Below are 20,143 nucleotides of genomic sequence, written 5' to 3' on the forward strand. Positions count from 1 at the left end.
AGCGGGGGAACCCAACACACACAGAGCCAAAAAAAATTTAGACTTCTGAGGAGGTGAGGAAAATGAAGTACCCTTAGCAGAATCTATAAAAGAACTTACAGGAGACTTCTGAAGAGTCCAGCAACCAGAATGGAAACCGCAGGAGCTGCAGCAACTCTGACTGCTCAGCAAAACTTGACATTTTAGATAAATAAGTTTTGTACATTCTGATCTTTTTAAAAAATCCTCTTGGAGCAGCCTCATTGATCAGGTCTCTATTCCTGCCTGAGCTCAGATTCTCCTCCTTGTTTAACAGTGTTGTCATACTGGAGAAAAAGCAAGTAGCTAATTGCCGCAGACAAAGCGGCCTTCGAGTCCAACAATTACTGGCATTTAATATTCACAGCCTATTTAGTTGCACTGTTCTGATATTAGCATTGTGACAAGAAAATATATCAGTGCCTAATTACAACCATATTAGAGTTCACAAATGATAATGCAAAACATCCATTATCAAAGTCACACGTAAGCCTCTTCCTTCCCACTGTTTTCAGAGCCAAAGTTATGCTTTCTGCAGAAAATATGCAACATGAGGAAGGGAAAGGAAAGAATTCCTGAGTTTCTGAAAGAAAGTGAGATGCTGCTTACTGCCTGCTTAGCATTTGACAAAAAGAAGTTCAAAGGGCTCCCACAGTTTCTCTAAAACTACAGTGGTGCCTCGCAAGACGAAAAGAATTCGTTCCGCGATCCTCTTCGTCTAGCGGTTTTTTCGTCTTGCGAAGCAACCCCATTGACAGCTTAGCGGATTAGCGCTACAGCGGTCTAGCGGCTTTTCGCGATCAGCTGTTAAGCGGGTTATCAGCGGAACAGCTGATAGGCGGCTTAGCAGCTTAGGAAAAGGGGGGGGAGCGAAAAAAACCCACGGGGGCGCGCAAGATTTTTTCGTCTTGCGAAGCAACCCCATAGGGAAATTCATTTTGCAAAGCGCCTCCGCGACGGAAAACCCTTTCGTCTAGCGGGTTTTCCGTCTTGCGAGGCGTTCGTCTTGCGGGGCACCACTGTATTCAGTGCAAGAGGGGTGGAAAACTAGAAGCGACTCAGCAGGAGTTCCCAGGGGTCAGACACTCTCAGGCCCAAGAACGAGGCTGGCTTTTTCTTAGGGTAAACAGAACTCCTGAGAATGAGCCTCTCATTGTCTACATAGGTAAAGGTAAAGGGAGCCCTGACCATTAGGTCCAGTCGTGGCCGACTCTGGGGTTGCAGCGCTCATCTCGCTTTACTGGCGGAGGGAGCCAGCGTACAGCTTCCGGGTCATGTGGCCAGCATGACTAAGCCGCTTCTGGCGAACCAGAGCAGCACACGGAAACGCTGTTTACCTTCCCACCAGAGCGGTTCCTATTTATCTACTTGCACTTTGACGTGCTTTCAAACTGCTAGGTTGGAAGGAGCAGGGACCAAGCAATGGGAGCTCACCCCATCGCAGGGATTCGAACCGCCAACCTTCTGATCGGCAAGTCCTAGGCTCTGTGGTTTAACCCACAGCGCCACCCGTGTCCCTCCATTGTCTACATAGTCCATGTTTAAAAAGCTGTAAGCACTTCTGCTAACCCTGTTTGGATAAGTGACAATTCTTCTGTGTTATATGTAGTACACATCATAGATTCAGCTTTACAACTAAGGACTTCTAATCCTGTGGGCAGGAATGTAGCCTCCTTTATAAATTTGGGGGGGGTGTGCAGTTTATGGAGGGCTGAAATAGCAGGCTTACATCAACGAGATGGAACACTAAGGGGGCAGGCAGGGCACCGAAGGGGGCTGCTATACTAAGATGAGTAAAGGTGAAAACTTATTCCAGAAAACGAGAGAAGAAATAAGCTTTTAGGGGTGTGTGTGTGTGTGTGTGTGTGTGTGTGTGTGTGTGTGTTTGTTTGGGGTGGGGGAAAGAATCACAAAGATACAGAGCAGCTAAAGGGTAGGCAGAAGGAATAGAGATGGACAGACATTTTGGCCCTCTGGTGAGCATTCTTGTGCAAGCTGAGTTCACAGGAGAAAGGACTTGGGGGGGGGAAGGGTGCTAATTTCTGTCCTTTCCTGCTGGGCTTCTGCAGAAGACACCTTCTTTGTTTGTTTGTAAATTTGTATACTGCCCTATGCCCACAGGTCTCATCCTTCTTGCCCATCCTGCAGAAACTCAGCTGCAAAGCAGATACTCCTCTTTTCCAAGTTCTCTGCATGCGCCGCAGGAAATGGGAAAGGTTTGGGGTTCACTAGCAACTGCATATAATGGCTTAGATAGAAAGCCATCCAAACACCTGGAGCCTTGGTAAAAGTAATAAGGAGAGGCGTAAAGACAGAGGAAAGCAGTATGAAAGAGCTAGAGATTAAAGAACTTCAAAGTAAGAGGGGTCTACATTTTATACAAAAAACACACACAAAACAAAACAAAAGCAAACAGAACAGAAGAAAGGGGAAGCATGGCTGAAGCAAGCAGCAGAATTTGTAACCATCTAATGGCTAAAGGTGGAAGACAAGAATGCCAATGAGCAGAAGACAGCTACAGCAGATTCAAGGATTGTGGAGTAAGCAAGGGTTATTTCATTCTTGCTTCTGTCTGACTGCTATGAGGTCCCGGAATTCAGAACCTGACAGGGCATAGAACAGAAGCGTAGGTGAACCATACATCTCTGCTTTTGGTGACAGGTACTCAAAGAGTATGTTTTGAATTAAGTGCAGGTATGTATGGTTCACCACTTCCTCAAAAGCCTTAGTGCAGTGCTGCCTTTTCTTAAGTCTCCTAGTCAGCTTCTTTCCTGTATCTCAAAGCCTTTAAAGTGAGAGTCTTTCCATATTACAAAGTTTAAGTTGTAGTTCTATTAAGGGGCCCAAGATCAAACCAAGAAATCTTAGCATCCTTTCAAAGATCCCCAGAGTTGTCTGGGGAAAACGATGATACATCAAGCAGTTTCAGGCCACTGTAATTCTGTGGTATTCAGAAGATCAAAAGCTTTCGGGGAGACCTATTCCTGACACAGACTCCAGACCCAGCCAAGTATACCAACTGTGGCATGCAATCTAATACATGCTGGGTTACCTTGCCACTTCCCGAAGCCAACTATTAAGAGTACAATGAATTGTAAATCATGGTCCAGAACCCTCCCAATGTTTCCTTAGATAATAGAGCAAAGCCTGCGGTGGTAACTTCTGTGGACATTTACAGGTCAACACCACACAGTTTAATGATGCTGGAGAGAGATCTATGCACTACAAAAGCAACATGTGCTGGTATGATCCCCCTCGCTGCTTCTAGATAAACTGGCAGTATTTTCTGGATGATACTCACTGAAATGGTGCAACAGATTCTTGAGGCAGTTCATACGTTGATTTATGTGTTGTCTTGTTGTAGAAAAATTTCCTATTAGAATTTTTGCTAACTGCCATGGTCCACGGATCTGGGGGGGGGGGGAACGAGATCAGATTAAAAAGAGAAGCATAACTGGACTACCGTAGAGTATTGCATGTGAGGCTGTCCTTAAGAGATGGTTCAGAAGCTGCAAGTGGTGCAGAATGCAGTGGCCAGAGTGCTGGTGGGCTCTGCTGGCTAAGCACATAGCACACCAATTCTTAAAAGACCTGCACTGGTTGCCATTGTGCTTCCAAGACAAGGTCAAGGTGATCATGTTGACATACAAAGCCCCAAATGACTTGGGCCCCAATATCTAAATCAAGCAAAGGCAAACTCGGCCCTCCAGATGTTTTGGGACTACAACTCCCATCATCCCTAGCTAACAGCACCAGTGGTCAGGGATGATGGGAGTTGTAGTCCCAAAACATCTGGATGGCCGAATTTGCCTATCCCTGATCTAAATGAAATGCCTCCACCCATATAGCCCTGCCCAGGTGTTGAATCTGCAGAGGAGTTTTTGCTAGCAGTTCTACTACCTTTGTGAAGTCTATGGGGCAGCAGTGTCTGAGAGGGTCTTAAAAGACCCTTACGAGAAGAAAAAACTTGCCAATAAACTTTTTTTTGTACACCAAGGCACCTCATTTCTAAGGCACATCTGGAAAATTCAGGATATGGCATGAAGGCATATGAGGTTACCACCTTGCTGAAGCTAGGTAGGGTCCAAGTCAGGTCAAGATTTTTTGTACTTCTGCCAATCTTGGGATTCCCCCAAGAATGCTTATGCCTTCCACTTGGTTTTCAGTGACCCTGGCTTAGCTACAATCCTGCTGGTACTCTTAGCTGAATACACTGTAGGAATGATGGGGCAGGAAAGGCAGCCTCATGTGCCAGGTGATGGACAGAGGACAAGGGAACAGGTAGTTGCCCTGCCCTTGAGTTCTCATCCAGTTACTGGGTACCCTGCTCATTTCAATCCTGACTGGTGGCAGGAAATGCAATGCATGGGAAGAGAAGCTGCTTCTGTAGTATTTATCATGGATGGCTTTTAAGGAAGAAAAGCACAGGGGGCATATGAAAGGAGAAAACTACTTCAGCAATCTTCTGCAAGCATTTTGCACTGCTTTTTCCGCAAAAAAATAATACCTCAAGATCTTCCCCAGCTTCCAACGTTCCCCTGCACAATGCTACGCTCTGCTAGGAGAATCGGGATCCAAGAAAGAATGGGAGAGGCAACTAACCAAATAGAGGAATGTACTCTCTCAGTTTTTCAAAAGCAAAAAATTGTCCATGTGATTGTTTTGACCAAAGCAGAGATGCATATTTCAGAGCTTGACTTTGACCATCATAGCAAAGAGTCCCTGAACAGAGAAGGACATACCACTGACAGTCCGAACGATGTACAATCCTGTGGGAACAAAGTGTCTGTCGTCACGGCCAGTGTAGGACAGCCGTGGGGTTCCGCCTGAGCTCTTGATGATCTTCATCTCTAACCTACGCCGCCAAACAACCAGGAGACAGGGTGTTCATACCCAAAGTAACAAAAAATGCACAAAGCACAGGTCTCAGCAATGTGGCAAACAGCTGGACCCTGGGACTTGGTCCAGGAGGTGCAGTTCAAATCCCTAGCCAAGCATAAACTCCACTGTGGTCAAATTACCAACACAAATTCTTCTCTCTGTTAAAAGTATAATTGTGACATAATTTAGAGGGGTGTTGTGAGGATGAACAAGATAAGAAGGTTGTCGGCCAACAAAAAAATTGTTGCCAGGATCATGCCCCACCCCCAAAGGGAGCTGGTTTTCCAGTGACCTCATGCTGAGCCTCCAAATCAAAGATGCATCTGGGACAACCTCCTTGCTGAGTGCTCTGAACACCCAACACTCTAAACAACTCCCAGGTGTCCTCCAAACTTTGGGGATGCAAAGGGAAAGGGGCAGTTCTGCCCCCTGCAGCTCCACAGTTGGGTGAAGCCTGGGGCTCCTCACACTCACCAGAGGCCTGCTGAACACTTTTCATGATGAACAAAATTGTGGAGCCTTTTAAAAGGGGACCAAGGGACTCTGAATATTAGAGAGACAGACAGAAATGGTTTAGAAGGTTCAGCTGAGAGCTTTGTAAAGTACTAAGGCAAAGCAGCTAGAACTCTTACAGAATCTACAGATAGATTCAGGGCTTAAAATCTGGTCATTTTAGCACCATCTATGGATTCTATTGTGCAAAACATGAATGTGCTGATCTTTAAAAGCAGCCAGTATTTCTCCCACCAGCCAGCCACACAAGCAAGCCTCTTCTTTGTCACAAGGGAGAAATGGGATGGATCTCTGCAGGGCTGGAAAACACAGTGTTGGAGGCTTGGCCATAAAAAAACCTAACTAACTTCCTTCCACTAGCCAATAAACATATGTTCCTTTTGGATAGGCTGATAGATCCTACCAGTAATGCAGAATTAACAATATTCTCTTTAAAAAAACAACAGAGAAAGTCCAAATAATAACAACATCATAAAGGCTGCAAATCCAGGATTTCTGAGGACTTACCTTAGAAAAATCTTTTCCATATCCTCTAGCCTGTATACCTCCTTCACTCTGTGGAGAAAAGTCCATGAGTGGAATAATATGCTGGCCACAACATCTAACTGTAGGTTGAGTTCCTACAAGCTCTTCAAAACTGCTGATGACTCTGCTTAAAAAAAAACTTACTCCCCAGCTGCTCTCATCAAGACTCCTAAAAATCTTAGACTTTCTATAAAAGGAAGTTTCTAGCCCTCATGATCGAGAAGTAGAATACTGTAATAAAGAAAAAAAACTTATCAAAGATCATGACTTCTAATCACAGAACTCTACTGATCTGAGCACTTCATGTCAGCAGTACCACCAGCCTTCTTGCTGAATTTAGATGGCTGGACAACTCGCTTGAGAAATAGGAGGTGTAACCCTGCTATTTTGTTTCAGCATCAGAAAAACACAGAATGAAATATTACACAGATCCTATACAACAAACTTGATTCTGAAAGGGTGCTGTTGACTGGCAAGCTTTATGCAGGTTAAATTCGTTATCCAAAACAAAATTATTAAAACTGAAGAGGCACAACCACGCTTTAGTAAAGTGTATGTTTCCAAGATGATCCATGGTGCTGCTCTCTCTTGTGGCCTGATTTCTTTGCCCTCCCCTCCTGTCTTCATATAAGTTACAAACTAGACCCAGAAAGAGAACCACATCGTTTGGTCTCTGATTCTTCTGTCTAGGAGCTAAACCAGTTTATTTCAAGGATAAGCTCTTCACATATCAAACTGATCTGAAATGGTATTTCATAGGAAAGCATCCTCCCACAATCACTCTTGCTGGCTTCCTAACGTACAACTTAAATGTGAAAATCCATCATGCTACAAACTACCTACAAAGTATTTTTAATTACAGCCCCAGAAGCCAGCAAGAAATCCAAAAGGCCGCACTCACCGGATGGGGTTCATATCTGGCCGGCTAGGTTTAGAGACAGCTTTTACAAATTTCTCTGCTAGCTGAATTCTGCAACCAAAAAATAAGGATTTCTTTAGTTTTAGCTTTCCTCAGAAATGGATTAAAGTCTTATACAATGGGGAGGCTACTCAAGGTAGTAAGATAACCAATCTAAAGATTGACTGATTTAATAGTTTTGCCCATTTAAGAACCAGGTGCCTACAGGAAGCCCCAAAATAGGACAAACTATGAGTAAAATGTGGCTAGGATGGCATCTGAGGGCTGTTGGCTTTTTCTCATGAAAAAGGATCCCTTCTGTACTAGTACCGTATTTTTCGCCCCATAGGGCGCACTGCCCCATAGGACGCACCTAGGTTTTTTTTGGGGGGGGGAATAAAGGGGGGGATTATTTTTCCCCCCCCAGGCACGGGGCTGGTGCGGGGGAAGCCCGAGCTTCCCCCAAACCCAGCCCTGAGAAAAGCCTGCTATCCGCAAGCCTAGGGAGCCCGGCGGGAAGTCGCACCAGTCTCCCCAGGCTTGCGGAGAGCTGCGCGAAGCCCTGGCGCGATCCTCAACGCGTCCCAGGCTTCGGAATGCAGGCAGCTCTGCGCAGCCCTCGGGAGACCGGCGCGACTCCCGAGGGCTGCACAGAGCTGCGCGAAGCCCGGGGCTGCAGGCAGCTCTGCGGGAGACCTCCCTAGGGCGGTGCAGAGCTGCGCGAATCCCGGGGCTGCAGGCAGCTCTGCGCAGCCCTCGGGAGACCGGCGCGACTTTGCGCCAGGCTCCCTACGGCTGTGCAGAGCTGCGTGAAGCCCCAGGCTGCAGGCTGCGCAGAGCTTCCTGAAGCCTGGAGAGCAAGAGGGGTCGGTGCGCACTGACCCCTCTCGCTCTCCAGGCTTCAGCGAAAGCCTGCATTCGCCCCATAGGACGCACACACATTTCCCCTCCATTTTTGGAGGGGGAAAAGTGCGCCCTATAGGGCAAAAAATACGGTATATTCCCAAATGTTAAGATTTTCTTGCTTGCTGCTAATGGAGTAGTCTTCTCAGCCACAGGGTTGTGTTGGCTAACTGAGTGGCGATCAAGAAAAAAAGTTTGCTCTTTCAAAATTTCTCAAGTGTCTATTTGGGGTTATTCTGTTGAAAAGCTGAGACTCTAGGTTAAGAACCCACCTCTCACACACACCCTGCACCCATCAAACTATATACACAAGTAATTTCCCGAACTCTGCTTACCGCTGATTGAAATGTTGTTCTCGGACATCACTACCATTTATCACCAGGGCATCCAGGATGTGGATGGCATTAATTTTTCGCTGTGCTTTTCCCTAGGGAGAGGAAAATCGGCACCTCACAAAGTGCTGCTGTATTCTGAGTGTGTTGCAAAGAATACCATCTGCATGCGCAACAGCTTCCCACCTCACTGACTGCCTCAGAAGTAACACTAAAAAAAAGTGCCTCTTTGGCTGCATGTCACGATAAGCTTGAAATAAACTATGGTTCACAGGAAACCAGGGCACACGGCTCCGCCATGTTGGTTTTGCTCCACCCTGAGCCAGGAAACAAACCACAAGCACTTTTGGTTTGCTTCTCTCAAACAAACTATGAGCAGTAAGCCAAGGTGGCTTCCACTTATGGTTTGCTTCAAGAACAAACTGAGTGCTGGTTCCAGGTTCATTCCTGGTAAACCATCGTTTATTTCAAACTATGGCTTATCATGACATGTGCATTGGGCTGTTACCAGGTTCTCCCACCCCAAATATACAGCTCCATAAAGGATACCGCACATGCTTAAGTCTATACTGTTAAAATTCACTTCTAAGATGTTTTAAAATTGTTCCCAAATACTGGGTAAGACACCACTAGGTTGTGACTTTGTAGGGAAGTAACTGGAGAGCAAACCAGGGCAATGGATTATGGGACTGTCGCTTCTGGATCTTGAACTCATAGCTCTCCCGTTAACAGATAAAACCCATTGGCATGCTGCCTTAGGGGGTGGGGGAAAGTCAGGAATCTATGGATCAAATCAACCTCTCAAAAGAATGAAGTAACTGCTTAGCTGGTGGAGAGCAGGGGTGTTTCTAGGCCAGCACTCCCAACAGTGGCTAGCCAGGTAACCTTGCAAAGCTCGCAAGCAGGGAGTAATGGGAGAAAACACCCTTACATTTGTTGTCTGCGTTAAGTAAGCATGAACATATTGTGGCAGAACATGGAAATTCCATTCTTAACTGTCACGGAAAGATCTATCTCCCATTTAACTCATTTAATCCTTTTAAAAAGCCATCTCTACAAGTTGCCAGCGCCACATCCTGCAGTAGGAAATCCTTTAATTTAAGCGCCGTGTGAAGAAATAGTACCCTTTGGCTGTCCCAACCCTATTGCTAAATCAATTCCACAGCATGAATCTGGATTTGAGTGTTTCAGAGATGGCAATTTCTCTCTAAACAGTTCATTATTTTACAAAGTCTCTTACGTTCTCCCGCCCTAAAAGTCTGAAAACTGTTGAACACACATAAAACCCAGCAAAGCTGGTGACAGCCAACCACCTCCCAAAATGTTCCTTCAACTAAGCCTGACTGGATCTGAACAAATGGACTGTGTCAGAAGCTATGGAAAGATCACACAAGAGCACAGCAAGCATATTGCAATAGCTTACAAAGAGAAGGTAGCTTTGTGCCAAAGCGAATACGTGGCTGAGCAAGGTAAATCTCCCTTTCTCTGTCTCACTAGGTGAACCCTGAACTGTGAATTAGGCTTTAAGCAGATTAAAATTCCATTATTTTAGGTTTTCCGAAACAGTGTCAAAGAGTGCATAATGGAATTAAAAATACTAGCATTTTTATTAGGATAAATTGTAACAAGCTTGATGGAAGTGGGAAATTTGGTCCCACGGTAGTTGTAACACACAGTGCTTTGTTCTCTTTTATGATTTTGATATTGTTCAGATTCTACTGTTGATCGTATTCACTGAAGTTCATTTTGCACTTCATACTGTTTCTAACACATCTTTTTTTTAAGTATTAAAAGTCAGAATATCAGCACATTGTTTTTATTCTTGAACTGTTTTATCCTGTTCTTATTAGATGAAACTGATTTTACTAATTTGGACCATTTTTTATCATTTTGTGTATGATTTATTGCTTTATCACTTGTTTGCCACCTTGGGGTTCCTCTGGGAGAAAGGGCAGGAGATTGATTGATTGATTGATTGATTGATAGGAAAAATTGTGTCAATGCCTTGATTTACCTGGAGTGAATTTTTAACTTATTTTATAAGGATTGGTGTTCCAATTACTGGTAGTTAAATTTTGTTTGCTGCTTGTGCACTAGTCTCAGGAATGCTTCCATTTTTTCATTCGCAAATATCCCCTGCAGAAAATCATTTATCCCTTGAATAAATTCTAAACTTTGTGATTAGTGACTAAAAATAATAATAATCCCATAGCAATATTTGTTCTCCAAGCTTGGTAAATTGGTAAGAAAATGATAGATCCACTTCTGGAGAGGAGAGCTTTGGCTGGAGGTTATGCAGGTGTGCAAGTGATCCTATCTTGGAAGAGCAAGCCACAAAAGGACCTTAAATGCCAGTATCCTTACCCAAAGCCCTAGTGATGAGTCTGTCAGGCCTTTCCCCCTTGTAATATGAGTTTTAAATGGCTAGTAGAAGAAATTAGCCCCTTCTGAAGAAAAACCAGCCTCTTACCTCTCCTTTCAGCTCATGAACTATCTCCACAGACAGAAGAGTGTCCCGTGGTAATTCTGTTTTCAAGTCCAGTTTGGTCCAGCGATCTGATGTGCGACCAGCCCAAGTGTATATCTGAGACTTCTGCATGTAAACAAACAGGAAGGCAGCAAGATTAGGGACCAAAGGAGTTCACCGAGGAGGCCACAGTCTCTTGGAGTTAGTACCAGGCCAGGAGCGAGAGATAGCCACAGTGGAATGTACTTTATAACGAAGCATCTAAAAAGGTTGTCAGCGGAAGAAGAAAATCTTAAATTTTATCTGTTCTGGTATTTTAACTTTTGTATGTTTTAAAGTAGATTTCTTAGTTTTTCTGGATTTTACTTTTTTATCTTTTGTCAATCGCTTTAAGGTCTTTTACAATCAAACAGTGTACAAATTTTATTACATAAATAAATAAGGAGTAAACAGTTATTCAGGTTGTTTAGCAAGCTTCTCTTTTAGCCCTCACAAGCGAGGGACTTCATTTCACTGAAGAAATTAAGAAATCATGTTATCAGAGCATGGTAAGATCATGTAGTTGGTGAATTTATAAAACAAGGTAAAGCTTACTATAAAAATTGGCTTGTAACATATCAGTGAGATACTAGCAAAGGTAATCCACAGACCAAACAACCACCATGGTGATTTAAGCCAGGATCTAAAACAAGACCATTCCTGCAGATAAACAGGAGCAACACATGGGTGAATGAAATTGCAAACCAAGCACCAACTTGCTTAAAATACACTGGGGATTTTTTTTCTCCCGCTGAAACTCATTGTTACATTTCATTATTACCACTTACCCCTAGCGCTAGAAGAAACTTCTGCTCACTTCCTGACACCATGCACCTATAATCCAGCACAGGTCGGATTTTCTCCAAGGTTTTTGAGTTGAGAGGTGTTGGTTTGTAACTGAAGATCTCCATGTCAGCACCCTAAAAACAAAAAAGAAGAGGGAATTGTTATCCCAAAAAAGGCTATCACAATGACTGGAATTAAGGAAGTCGTTTCCATGCTCCATATACTGCGTATCTCTACCACTGTCCAGCCCGGACACTGAGATCCAGCGCCGAGGGCCTTCTGGCAGTTCCCGCATTGCAAGAAGTGAAGTTACAGGGAACCAGGCAGAGGGCCTTCTTGGTAGTGGCACCCGCCCTGTGGAACGCCCTCCCACCAGATGTCAAAGAGATAAACAACTACACAACTTTCCGGAGACACTTGAAGATTATTTTAATACCTGATGTTTCCTTGTATTTTTCTGTGCCCAGACTGGCTAGGGCAATCCACTCAGGTGGGAGGGATACAAATAATAAATTACTATTACTGATGTAGTGCCATTTTCTGCCTCCAGCAGCCAGTTGTCAAAATAACTGCACAATGCTGCATCTGATCACAAATATGCTGTCTGCAAAACTGATTGTTTGAACCAGAGAGTTTATAAGTAGATACATATGTTTAGGGAAGGGCCAAAGCAGATATACCTCTCCGTAATAGCCAGCTCGAAACTTACGACGGTACACTTCACCTTTTGCTGTTAACAGCAACCGATACAAGAAGCCTTGCAGGGAGTGTTTTCTCCATCTTTGCTTTCTGCTGTCTCATGATAAATAGCATTCATTTAATCCGAGCATACAGAACAAACAGCAATTGGAAGTCTCACCTGAATTAGCTCAAAGAACTTAGACTTGGGATCAGAAGAGGATGGAGCGACTCGGGCCTGGTCTGGAATCTAGAGCAACCCAAGAGCCAATGAGTCAACAAGGATTTGGTTCACACATTACATTTATTCCATCATTGCTTCTAATTATTTGCTATTCATCAGGCATAGAATAAAGGGGACGTATGGAGAAGCAAAAAGAAAGCCAAGGCAGATGCTCATTAAAATATTAACTTATTTTGTAAAAGACAGAAGAGCTTGAGTTTCCCTGAGCTACTGATGGATCAAAATTAACTTGTACTCGGGCTATTTTTGTCCTCTTAACTCACAATCTCTCTGCCTCTCATGAATGGAAGAACCCAACGCATTGTTTTTGAAGTACTGCTACACACTACTTCTACAGCTTTTCAACATGCCTGCAAAATGCCCAGTAAACTTTGGCAATTGATTTCAATAGGAACAATGGGAGCAGCAGTTCCTTTTCAAATAAAAAGAAAAAAGTACTCTTTCGTACAATAGATAATTAGCCGACAAAATACGTTGCCATAAAAATCCCCACAATCCAACTTTCATGCAGGGATGACAGGTTGCAGCTGAAGAGTCAGAGCTCCATAGTGCGGCTCCAGAGTCAGAGATAATCCTCTTCAACAGAGAATACAGAGACTTCTATACACATTAAAAAAACTGAACTACAAAACTATAGTTTGCTGTTCTGTGGTTTTACTCACCCCCCAGAGTCGGAGGCATTCCTTTCGGATGTCAGCCTGTCGTGGTTCATTCAAGGTCCTAGAAGAATTTGTGATGGTTTTTCTGAATTGTCCAGTAAAAAGGATAATTCAGCTTGCCCCCCCCCCAACACACACATCTGTCCCCAAAGATTGATTCTTCTTTTCAATTCACATAGTGATTTATGTACCATAAGAACAAAAACAAGGTGAAGAAGACCCTCAAATAAACTTCTGAAATGCTGCTCTAGACCCCAGAAATTACACCTGGAAGATCTATAAAAGAATACCGCAAACCACAAACTTGACTCACTGACTTGAATGACATTCCCTGGAATGGAGTCACTTTCATGCAAGTCTCTCCCATGCTCCACCACCAAATGAAGGCCGTAACATCTCAAACAGCACAAACAACAAACCTGAATTATAGTTCGGCCCTCACCCAAGAGCAGCTTTAAATATAAATATACTTACGTGTCTTGAACAAAGGCACGGATTTTGGCCAGTGCTTTGATCTGAACAGCGCAAAGTCTGGAAGAGAAAGCAGGTCCCAGCTTTAGAATGCGTTATCTACTAAATTGACAAAGTAGCTATCTGAAGGTCTTGTGAATCAGAATGCGCATGAAAAATAACCAACAGACAGAATGACCAATTTCAATACAATACAATACAGTAACTGGCCATGCTGCAATGGTACTGCCAGGGAATTGAGGAATATTTTCACTCTTCCTTCACAAAAGGAGGTTGGGTTTTGTGTGTTGTTGTAGTTTATGTTAACCTATGACTATTCTTATCTGTGCAGAAAGTTTTTTTATTATTGCTGCTTTTCAGGTTAAAAAGAAGAGAATAATGACTGGTCAGGATAATACAGAAATGCAACAAGTGAATAAAGTACACTAAAAAACAGAAAATAGCAAGATTTCTTACTATCAACTGATAATACCAGTTTTATATTATCACTGCAGAGTAGAGAAAGCCACGAGACTACAATATACAAAGCAGGAGTGGGAAATCTAGATGTGCCATTAATCATGCATCTACAATTAATGGTGCCTAATTGGCATTTGAAAACAAAGGACAGGACACGAGTTATACAGTGTGTCATTCACTTTGTCTTGTGAACTAATCCACAATATATGGACTTTGCAGAGGAAGAATTACTGGAAGCAGACAGCTTAGGAAAAGTGACTAGCAGAACCCTGCAATTTCTTCTCACTGCCCTTCAACTCACCTTTCATTTGATCGGATTATGTAATCATGGAAATCATGGTCACCATTGATTACTTCCAAAGGGACGACGAGGTTTACATCCTGGTCTGTGTGGCGTAGCTGATTGAGTTTGATGTTCACTGAGAAAAGATAGTCTCTCACGTCATCAATTCCAGATTTCAATCCTCGGCATACCACATACCTGCAGGGTGAGACAGACTATTTGCTCATTAACTATAATGACCTTCTGATGCATTGTGCCAAACTGTAAGATGAAATAAATACAGCTTGCAGAAAACCCTTTCTGCTTTTGCAAGAGGTGATGACAACCTTTATTGGTTATCATATATTTTATTGGTACTTCCACTAGTGCAAAACACTTTCCCCGTTCCATCTTGTTTTATTCCTATTTTAAGGACAAGAAAATTAGAGATATTGACTTGCCCCAGATGAGCTGCAGTACCTTAGGCCACAATCCTGCAATTAACTGGGAATGTGCTTTAGAAACATTTTATTGTGATCTGGGCTTCTTTTGGCAATGGCCCCAGAGGCATCAAATTCACTGAAAAGAAGGTATGTATACAAGTGATTTCTGGTCATTATCTGTCTGATGAAATTTTACTTCAAAAGTATTTGAAAAAGGTAGGAGGCAAAAAGAAACTTCAAGCATTAACGAATATAATAGCATGAAGGATTACAAGTGATCCTCTCATTACAAAATTTAATTGCCTCCCATTTAGCAGTTTGATGTGCCAGCAAATATTTAGCAAAACAATTTGAATGTGATACAGAACCTAAACTCTCATAGAGTTTGTAGCAAAGCTGCAACTACTTCAAACCTTTTTTTTTTATCAGAGCCACAGTGTTCAAAGAGACAGGTACCTTCCACCTTCCACAATGCTCAGGTCTCACCTTTCAGAATTGGCAGGGCGACTCGTCACAGGTTTGAAGATTGACACGCGCTCAAAGCAGCAGTAGAGCAAGTATACTAGGCCAACGCTGAATGGCGTGAACAGATCAAAGGTTTTGCAGACAAAGTGCCCTCCTGGAGCAGAAAAAGCAAATTGAAGCTACACCTTACAAAGAGAAAGGAGAAACACACACTACTTTATTATTAATCATATTTGTATCCCACCCTTCCTCCAAGGCACTGAGGGTGGTGCACATGGGGTTATGACATGTTATCTTCACAAGCACCTGTGAAGGAGATTAGGCTGAAAAACAGTACCTTCTACACAATGAACATAATGGCTGAGCCGAGATCTGTCCCACACACTGTCTATATAACACATGGTTTATGACAGCAGCCATTCTTGTCCTTAGATGATATGGAGGACCATGCTGTGGAAATCTCACAGGATATTCTCTTGGGTACTTAACAATCATATTTTCAAAAGTCATTCAACCCTTTCACCTCCATGTACCACTTCTCCCCTAATTCCCCGAAAAGGGAAGAGATTGGACAGAAGGCATTCCAGCAAAGTCCTCTGCCTGCTGCCTTCAGAACGTTTCCATGGTAAGCTGGTAATTCCCAGGGCCAACATAAAGTTCTCCATTGCCTCGCAATGAGAATTTCATATTCTGCAAATACGAGGAGACGCCAAGATTTTCCAAATCCAAATCTTACTTTAAAAACAGTGATCCATAATTATAGAAGAGGAACAGAAGGACCAACACCTACAAAAACAAAGAGTCTGGTCTCTTACAAAATACTGCACAAGGTGGGGGGTGGAGATAAAAGAGTCTAGAATAGTTAACACCAAAGCCACAAGGGACAGAAGGGGAAATACAGAGACGGGGGGTGGGGGAAGCATGTGGAGAAGCACCTGTTCGTACGACAGAGAGTGCTGTGAGGAACTGGCAAAGAGTCAGCTGCTTGCTTAGAATCTCTTGGATGTTTTCCTGACCCTCAACAGAGAAACCCTGAAACACACAGCAAACAGCAAACCTTAATGCAAATCACATTTTATGTAACTGAAACCCAGTATGACATTTCATGAAACGGAAAACTTAAATTCAATTCACCCTTCCCTCTTTGGAGAGCGTGACAAGTCACTGCCTGCCCACTGAGCTGCATGCTGCCTTCTCCCTCCCTGGGCTTAACGTGCGCTTTTGCCTTTCCATAATCTGTCAGGGAAGAGGAAGCTTGCTTCTCACTTTCAGTAAAGAGGTAACTGAGATAATAGTCAGTAAGGATGGAGTGGGGAGTGAGCAGAGAATTGATGTAAGTAGTCCTCCTCAGTCCCACACTCAGGAGGGTGGGGGGTCATCTTCATGGCACTGTGTCTTATTAAAAAGTCTGTTCCTCCTCTGCATCATCCTTCTCTTCACACCTATCAGTTCTAGGAAGCGCTCATCACACAAGGAGCCACTGCCATTGTCTGTCACACAGTGTACACACACACACACACACACACACACACAGTGTTCTTCAACTAGAAGGAACAAGGATGCACTCGCAGAGGGTAGCAGCAGCTTTCATGCTGTACATGGAGTGCTCAGATATGCTGGCGAAGGACATCAGCAACAAATCTATGTTGTGATGTTCTATGAACCACCACACCATGTATTTCTGGATTTTATTTGTACTGAAATGAAACCATTAATCCAATCCCAAAACAAAAGTGATCCGTTATCTATATCCAGAGGTAATCCTGTGTGTGTGTGTGTGTGTGTGTGTGTGTGTGTGTATAAGCTCTCTGAATCATCACATCACATTTATAACAAGCTAAATGTCACATCACAATGCACAAAACTAGGTCCCTCTCTTAGCTCAGGGAACAAAGGGAAAAGAGAAGGAACATACCCCATCAGCCATCAAGAAATGTACCCCCTTGCGATCTGTATTGTCCAGCACAAAATTCTGGAAGGCAGTGATGTTCTCGGGACGGGTGATGTCTCCATCTCCCTCAATTCCTTCTTCACCTGTGAGCAAGGAAAGCAAGGAATTTGCTCTCGTCTGCTGTGTATTATTGTCATTACATACCACAGAATCATTTCCAAAGATTTCTCATGACTTCATTTTAAAAACTTATGACTACACTTCCACATGAAGTCATCTGAGAAGTTTTGTAAAAGAAGTGCCACTTCTCTCATCTCTCGTGATGTTGGTATTCCTTGCTATCCTTGGTAGTTTGCATACTTGATTACATCCTTTGTTTAAAAAAATGGGACACAGTGGCAACAATCTGTGTATCCTGCCTGTCTGTCTCTAAGATCAAATGGCAATCAATTTTCAAAACATATACAACTTCTGTAGGTACTGACAGAGCTGTCCCCAAAATGTTTCAGATTTAAAAATGCATTTGCATTCAAAACTGAAGATGAACTATGAGGGGGTGGGGAGAAGGTTGCCATAAATACATGCTTATACATACCATAGTAAGGCTCGAAGAGCTCACTAGAAGCAGCAAAGAAATCCTCCAATTTGAAATCATTTGGTCCTTTTAAGGTCATGCCAAAACCTTTTGCATGCCACTTCTTCCTCCAGAGGACATACTCTGAGAAGCCCCCAGGGCCAGCACATACATCAGCAAAGTACAGGAGCTCTGCATCACGATCTCTGATTAGAGGTTTCTGCAAAGATGGAGAAGGGATGAGACTCAAAGCACCTCAACAGAAGCAACCAACTAACCAAAGCAACAACTGCATTGCCGTACTGTATCCATGACTGCCGGGGCACTTAAACCCCCCCCCCCAACTATTTTAGTAAAACTCTGAAGGATTTTTCCACCCAATTCCCCCATTCACAGAAGATACTGAAGATTTACAGATATAGAGAAACCTTTACCCCTCGAGAATCCTTTGGGTTTGTAAACATGTGGTCGAAGACGTAGTCTAGGTTTGCCATCTTCATTGCTGCTCTGTAAATGCAAGAGGGAGACTTGTTAAGAGTCTGCCCTTGCTGACTCAAGGGCCGCAAATCTGAGATCCTCCATTGACCTGTTTAGGAAGAAGACTCCACGGATCATCTCATAGGGGTTGGACCTTGTACGAGCTCGGCGCATTTCCTCTCCATCCAGCTCATCAAACACACTCTGGAAAAAGAGGGAACAAGTCTAATTTGACAAGGAGGTCAAATTATAGTTAAAGTAATATCAAATTACAGGAACCTAGCTATAGGGGAATAGCAATGAGCTCAAAATTCTCTAGCTGGAGGTATTAAGATGCAATAACTTAGGCAGCACCACTACAACCTTTTGAAGCCAGTAAGAAACAAAGGCCTGCTCAAGTGAGATTTAAAACACTGAGTCTGAGAATTAAATTCTGGCCTTGAAATTAACGCCTTATATTGCATGGATGAAGTGTCTAGGTCACTTGACCCCAAATGTCTCAAAACAACCAACTCGCAGAGCCTCCAGATCTTAGATATACACCCGTTCTCTTCCACGGAGTGGCTCTGTCCCCAACAGACAAAACTCACCTTGCACTGAAGCATATTCTGTAGGAGTTCTTCTCCACAGAAATGTGTTTCATCATCAATCACCAGTTTTTTCTAGAGAATAAAATATGGGGGAAATGAATAAACAAAGAGAACATCTTCCTTTTTATTAAGACAATGTGGCAAGACACCTTTCACGAAAACGTGCAAATCTAATAACAAGAAAATAGTTTGGGGCATCTGCTTTCAGGTGGGAACTCTGACCTACTCCTTGTGTGCCAGATAAACGGACACATCACTTTTTCAGTATGAGAAATAGGACTGAGGGACTGGAACTGTAGACACCTGCCTTCATCAACAGCTTCCCACATGTGATTCTTTTTCAAACTTTGAAAAGAAATAGTTTAAAGAATCATGGGCTAAATGGAATACTTATCTGATTTGGGGCCATACTTGCTGATCAAGCAAGTGTTGCACATGGAAATGGCTTCAGACAGGAGCCTAATTTCTTACAGAGCTTTGCTTTAAAAAAAACAAAACCTACGCTAATAAAAACTTGGATCAAAACACTGAGAGGTGACATTTAGCAAATATCCCTAAGCATGAACCCACTCCAGACTTTTTGGGTTGACATCCGATAGCCAAACTTGATAACTAGGTGCCATCATCACATACTGGCTACATTATCTCCACTTCATAGGCTCATGTAGCCTGCAAGAACCACTCGCTATTTAAAACAAAAAGCAAGTACTTGTTGCCAAAGCTGCTGCTGAAAGGGATGCAAAAAAGGGATGCTGGGAAGGGGGCTTCTGAAGAATATTTTGGGGGTCTGAAAAATCTATTGGGAGCATGGAAAACATTCATCCAGTTTTAATTTTTAAAAACTGTGCAAGAAGGCAACTTAATGAAACTCTGGATACAGGAAACAGGTTTGGTGTGCCGTGCTCAAGGCTACCAATGAATTTATTTGATATTTAAGATCAAAGCCTGGTTGCTTGGGTCCAAGCCCAATGCACTCTTAACAAGGGCTCATAGCACTTTTTATAAGGGTCAGAAGCAAGGCTGATCAATAATCAGTCTGTTTCACTGCGACAGGAAACAGTATACAAGTACATATTGGGAGTATGCATCTATTTCTACTTCAGTTTTCAATCTAATAACAGTTAAGATATCTACTCACCAGGCAGACTAATAAACATGGCATTTTGCAGCCTGAAGAAAAGTGGGGAAGCTAGCTTTGTATAAACACCTTTAAGAATCACTGCAGCACATCAAACACTTGCCACTATATATCATTAATAAAAACGGCTGGTATCCAAGGAAAAGAAAAATCCTGTCACTTGCTGTTATTTACACTTCTGGCTCAGCTGCAGCCTTTCAAACTATATCACTGGTGAGCAGCAATATTCTGTGCCAGGCAGACAGAGAAGACTGTACAAAATGAGGGCATCACTACAGAAAATGCGGCTTCCTGCTGTTGTGATTAAACAGCTTGTCAAGGTACTCAAGCTCTCACAAATGCAGCAATTACAAGGATGAAGCTTATTTGCACTGCTATCTGATACTGAAGAACAGAGGGAGTAACCCTTGAATACCCAAGTATGTTAATT

The 20,143-nt window shown here is 43.1% G+C and overlaps 1 protein-coding gene across 1 annotated transcript in view; it reads right to left on the bottom strand.

Annotated features, from left to right (window-relative positions):
* CMTR1 (cap methyltransferase 1) overlaps positions 1-20,143 on the bottom strand; it is a 37,019-nt gene that overhangs the window by 9,743 nt on the left and 7,133 nt on the right. The window contains exons 6-23 of the mRNA XM_028724385.2: positions 18,576-18,647; positions 18,095-18,189; positions 17,943-18,015; positions 17,530-17,728; positions 16,959-17,077; positions 15,979-16,075; positions 15,065-15,197; positions 14,175-14,354; positions 13,418-13,474; positions 12,947-13,004; positions 12,222-12,290; positions 11,365-11,496; positions 10,541-10,663; positions 8,074-8,165; positions 6,839-6,907; positions 5,920-5,967; positions 4,761-4,873; positions 3,320-3,428 (exon numbers count right to left, since the gene is read on the bottom strand). Of these exons, the coding sequence (XP_028580218.2) occupies positions 3,320-3,428; positions 4,761-4,873; positions 5,920-5,967; positions 6,839-6,907; positions 8,074-8,165; positions 10,541-10,663; positions 11,365-11,496; positions 12,222-12,290; positions 12,947-13,004; positions 13,418-13,474; positions 14,175-14,354; positions 15,065-15,197; positions 15,979-16,075; positions 16,959-17,077; positions 17,530-17,728; positions 17,943-18,015; positions 18,095-18,189; positions 18,576-18,647 (1,838 nt within the window). The remainder of the gene's footprint in view (positions 1-3,319; positions 3,429-4,760; positions 4,874-5,919; positions 5,968-6,838; positions 6,908-8,073; positions 8,166-10,540; positions 10,664-11,364; positions 11,497-12,221; positions 12,291-12,946; positions 13,005-13,417; positions 13,475-14,174; positions 14,355-15,064; positions 15,198-15,978; positions 16,076-16,958; positions 17,078-17,529; positions 17,729-17,942; positions 18,016-18,094; positions 18,190-18,575; positions 18,648-20,143) is intronic.

This window comes from Podarcis muralis, chromosome 3 (genome assembly GCF_964188315.1).
Source record: "Podarcis muralis chromosome 3, rPodMur119.hap1.1, whole genome shotgun sequence".
Lineage (NCBI taxonomy): Eukaryota > Metazoa > Chordata > Lepidosauria > Squamata > Lacertidae > Podarcis > Podarcis muralis.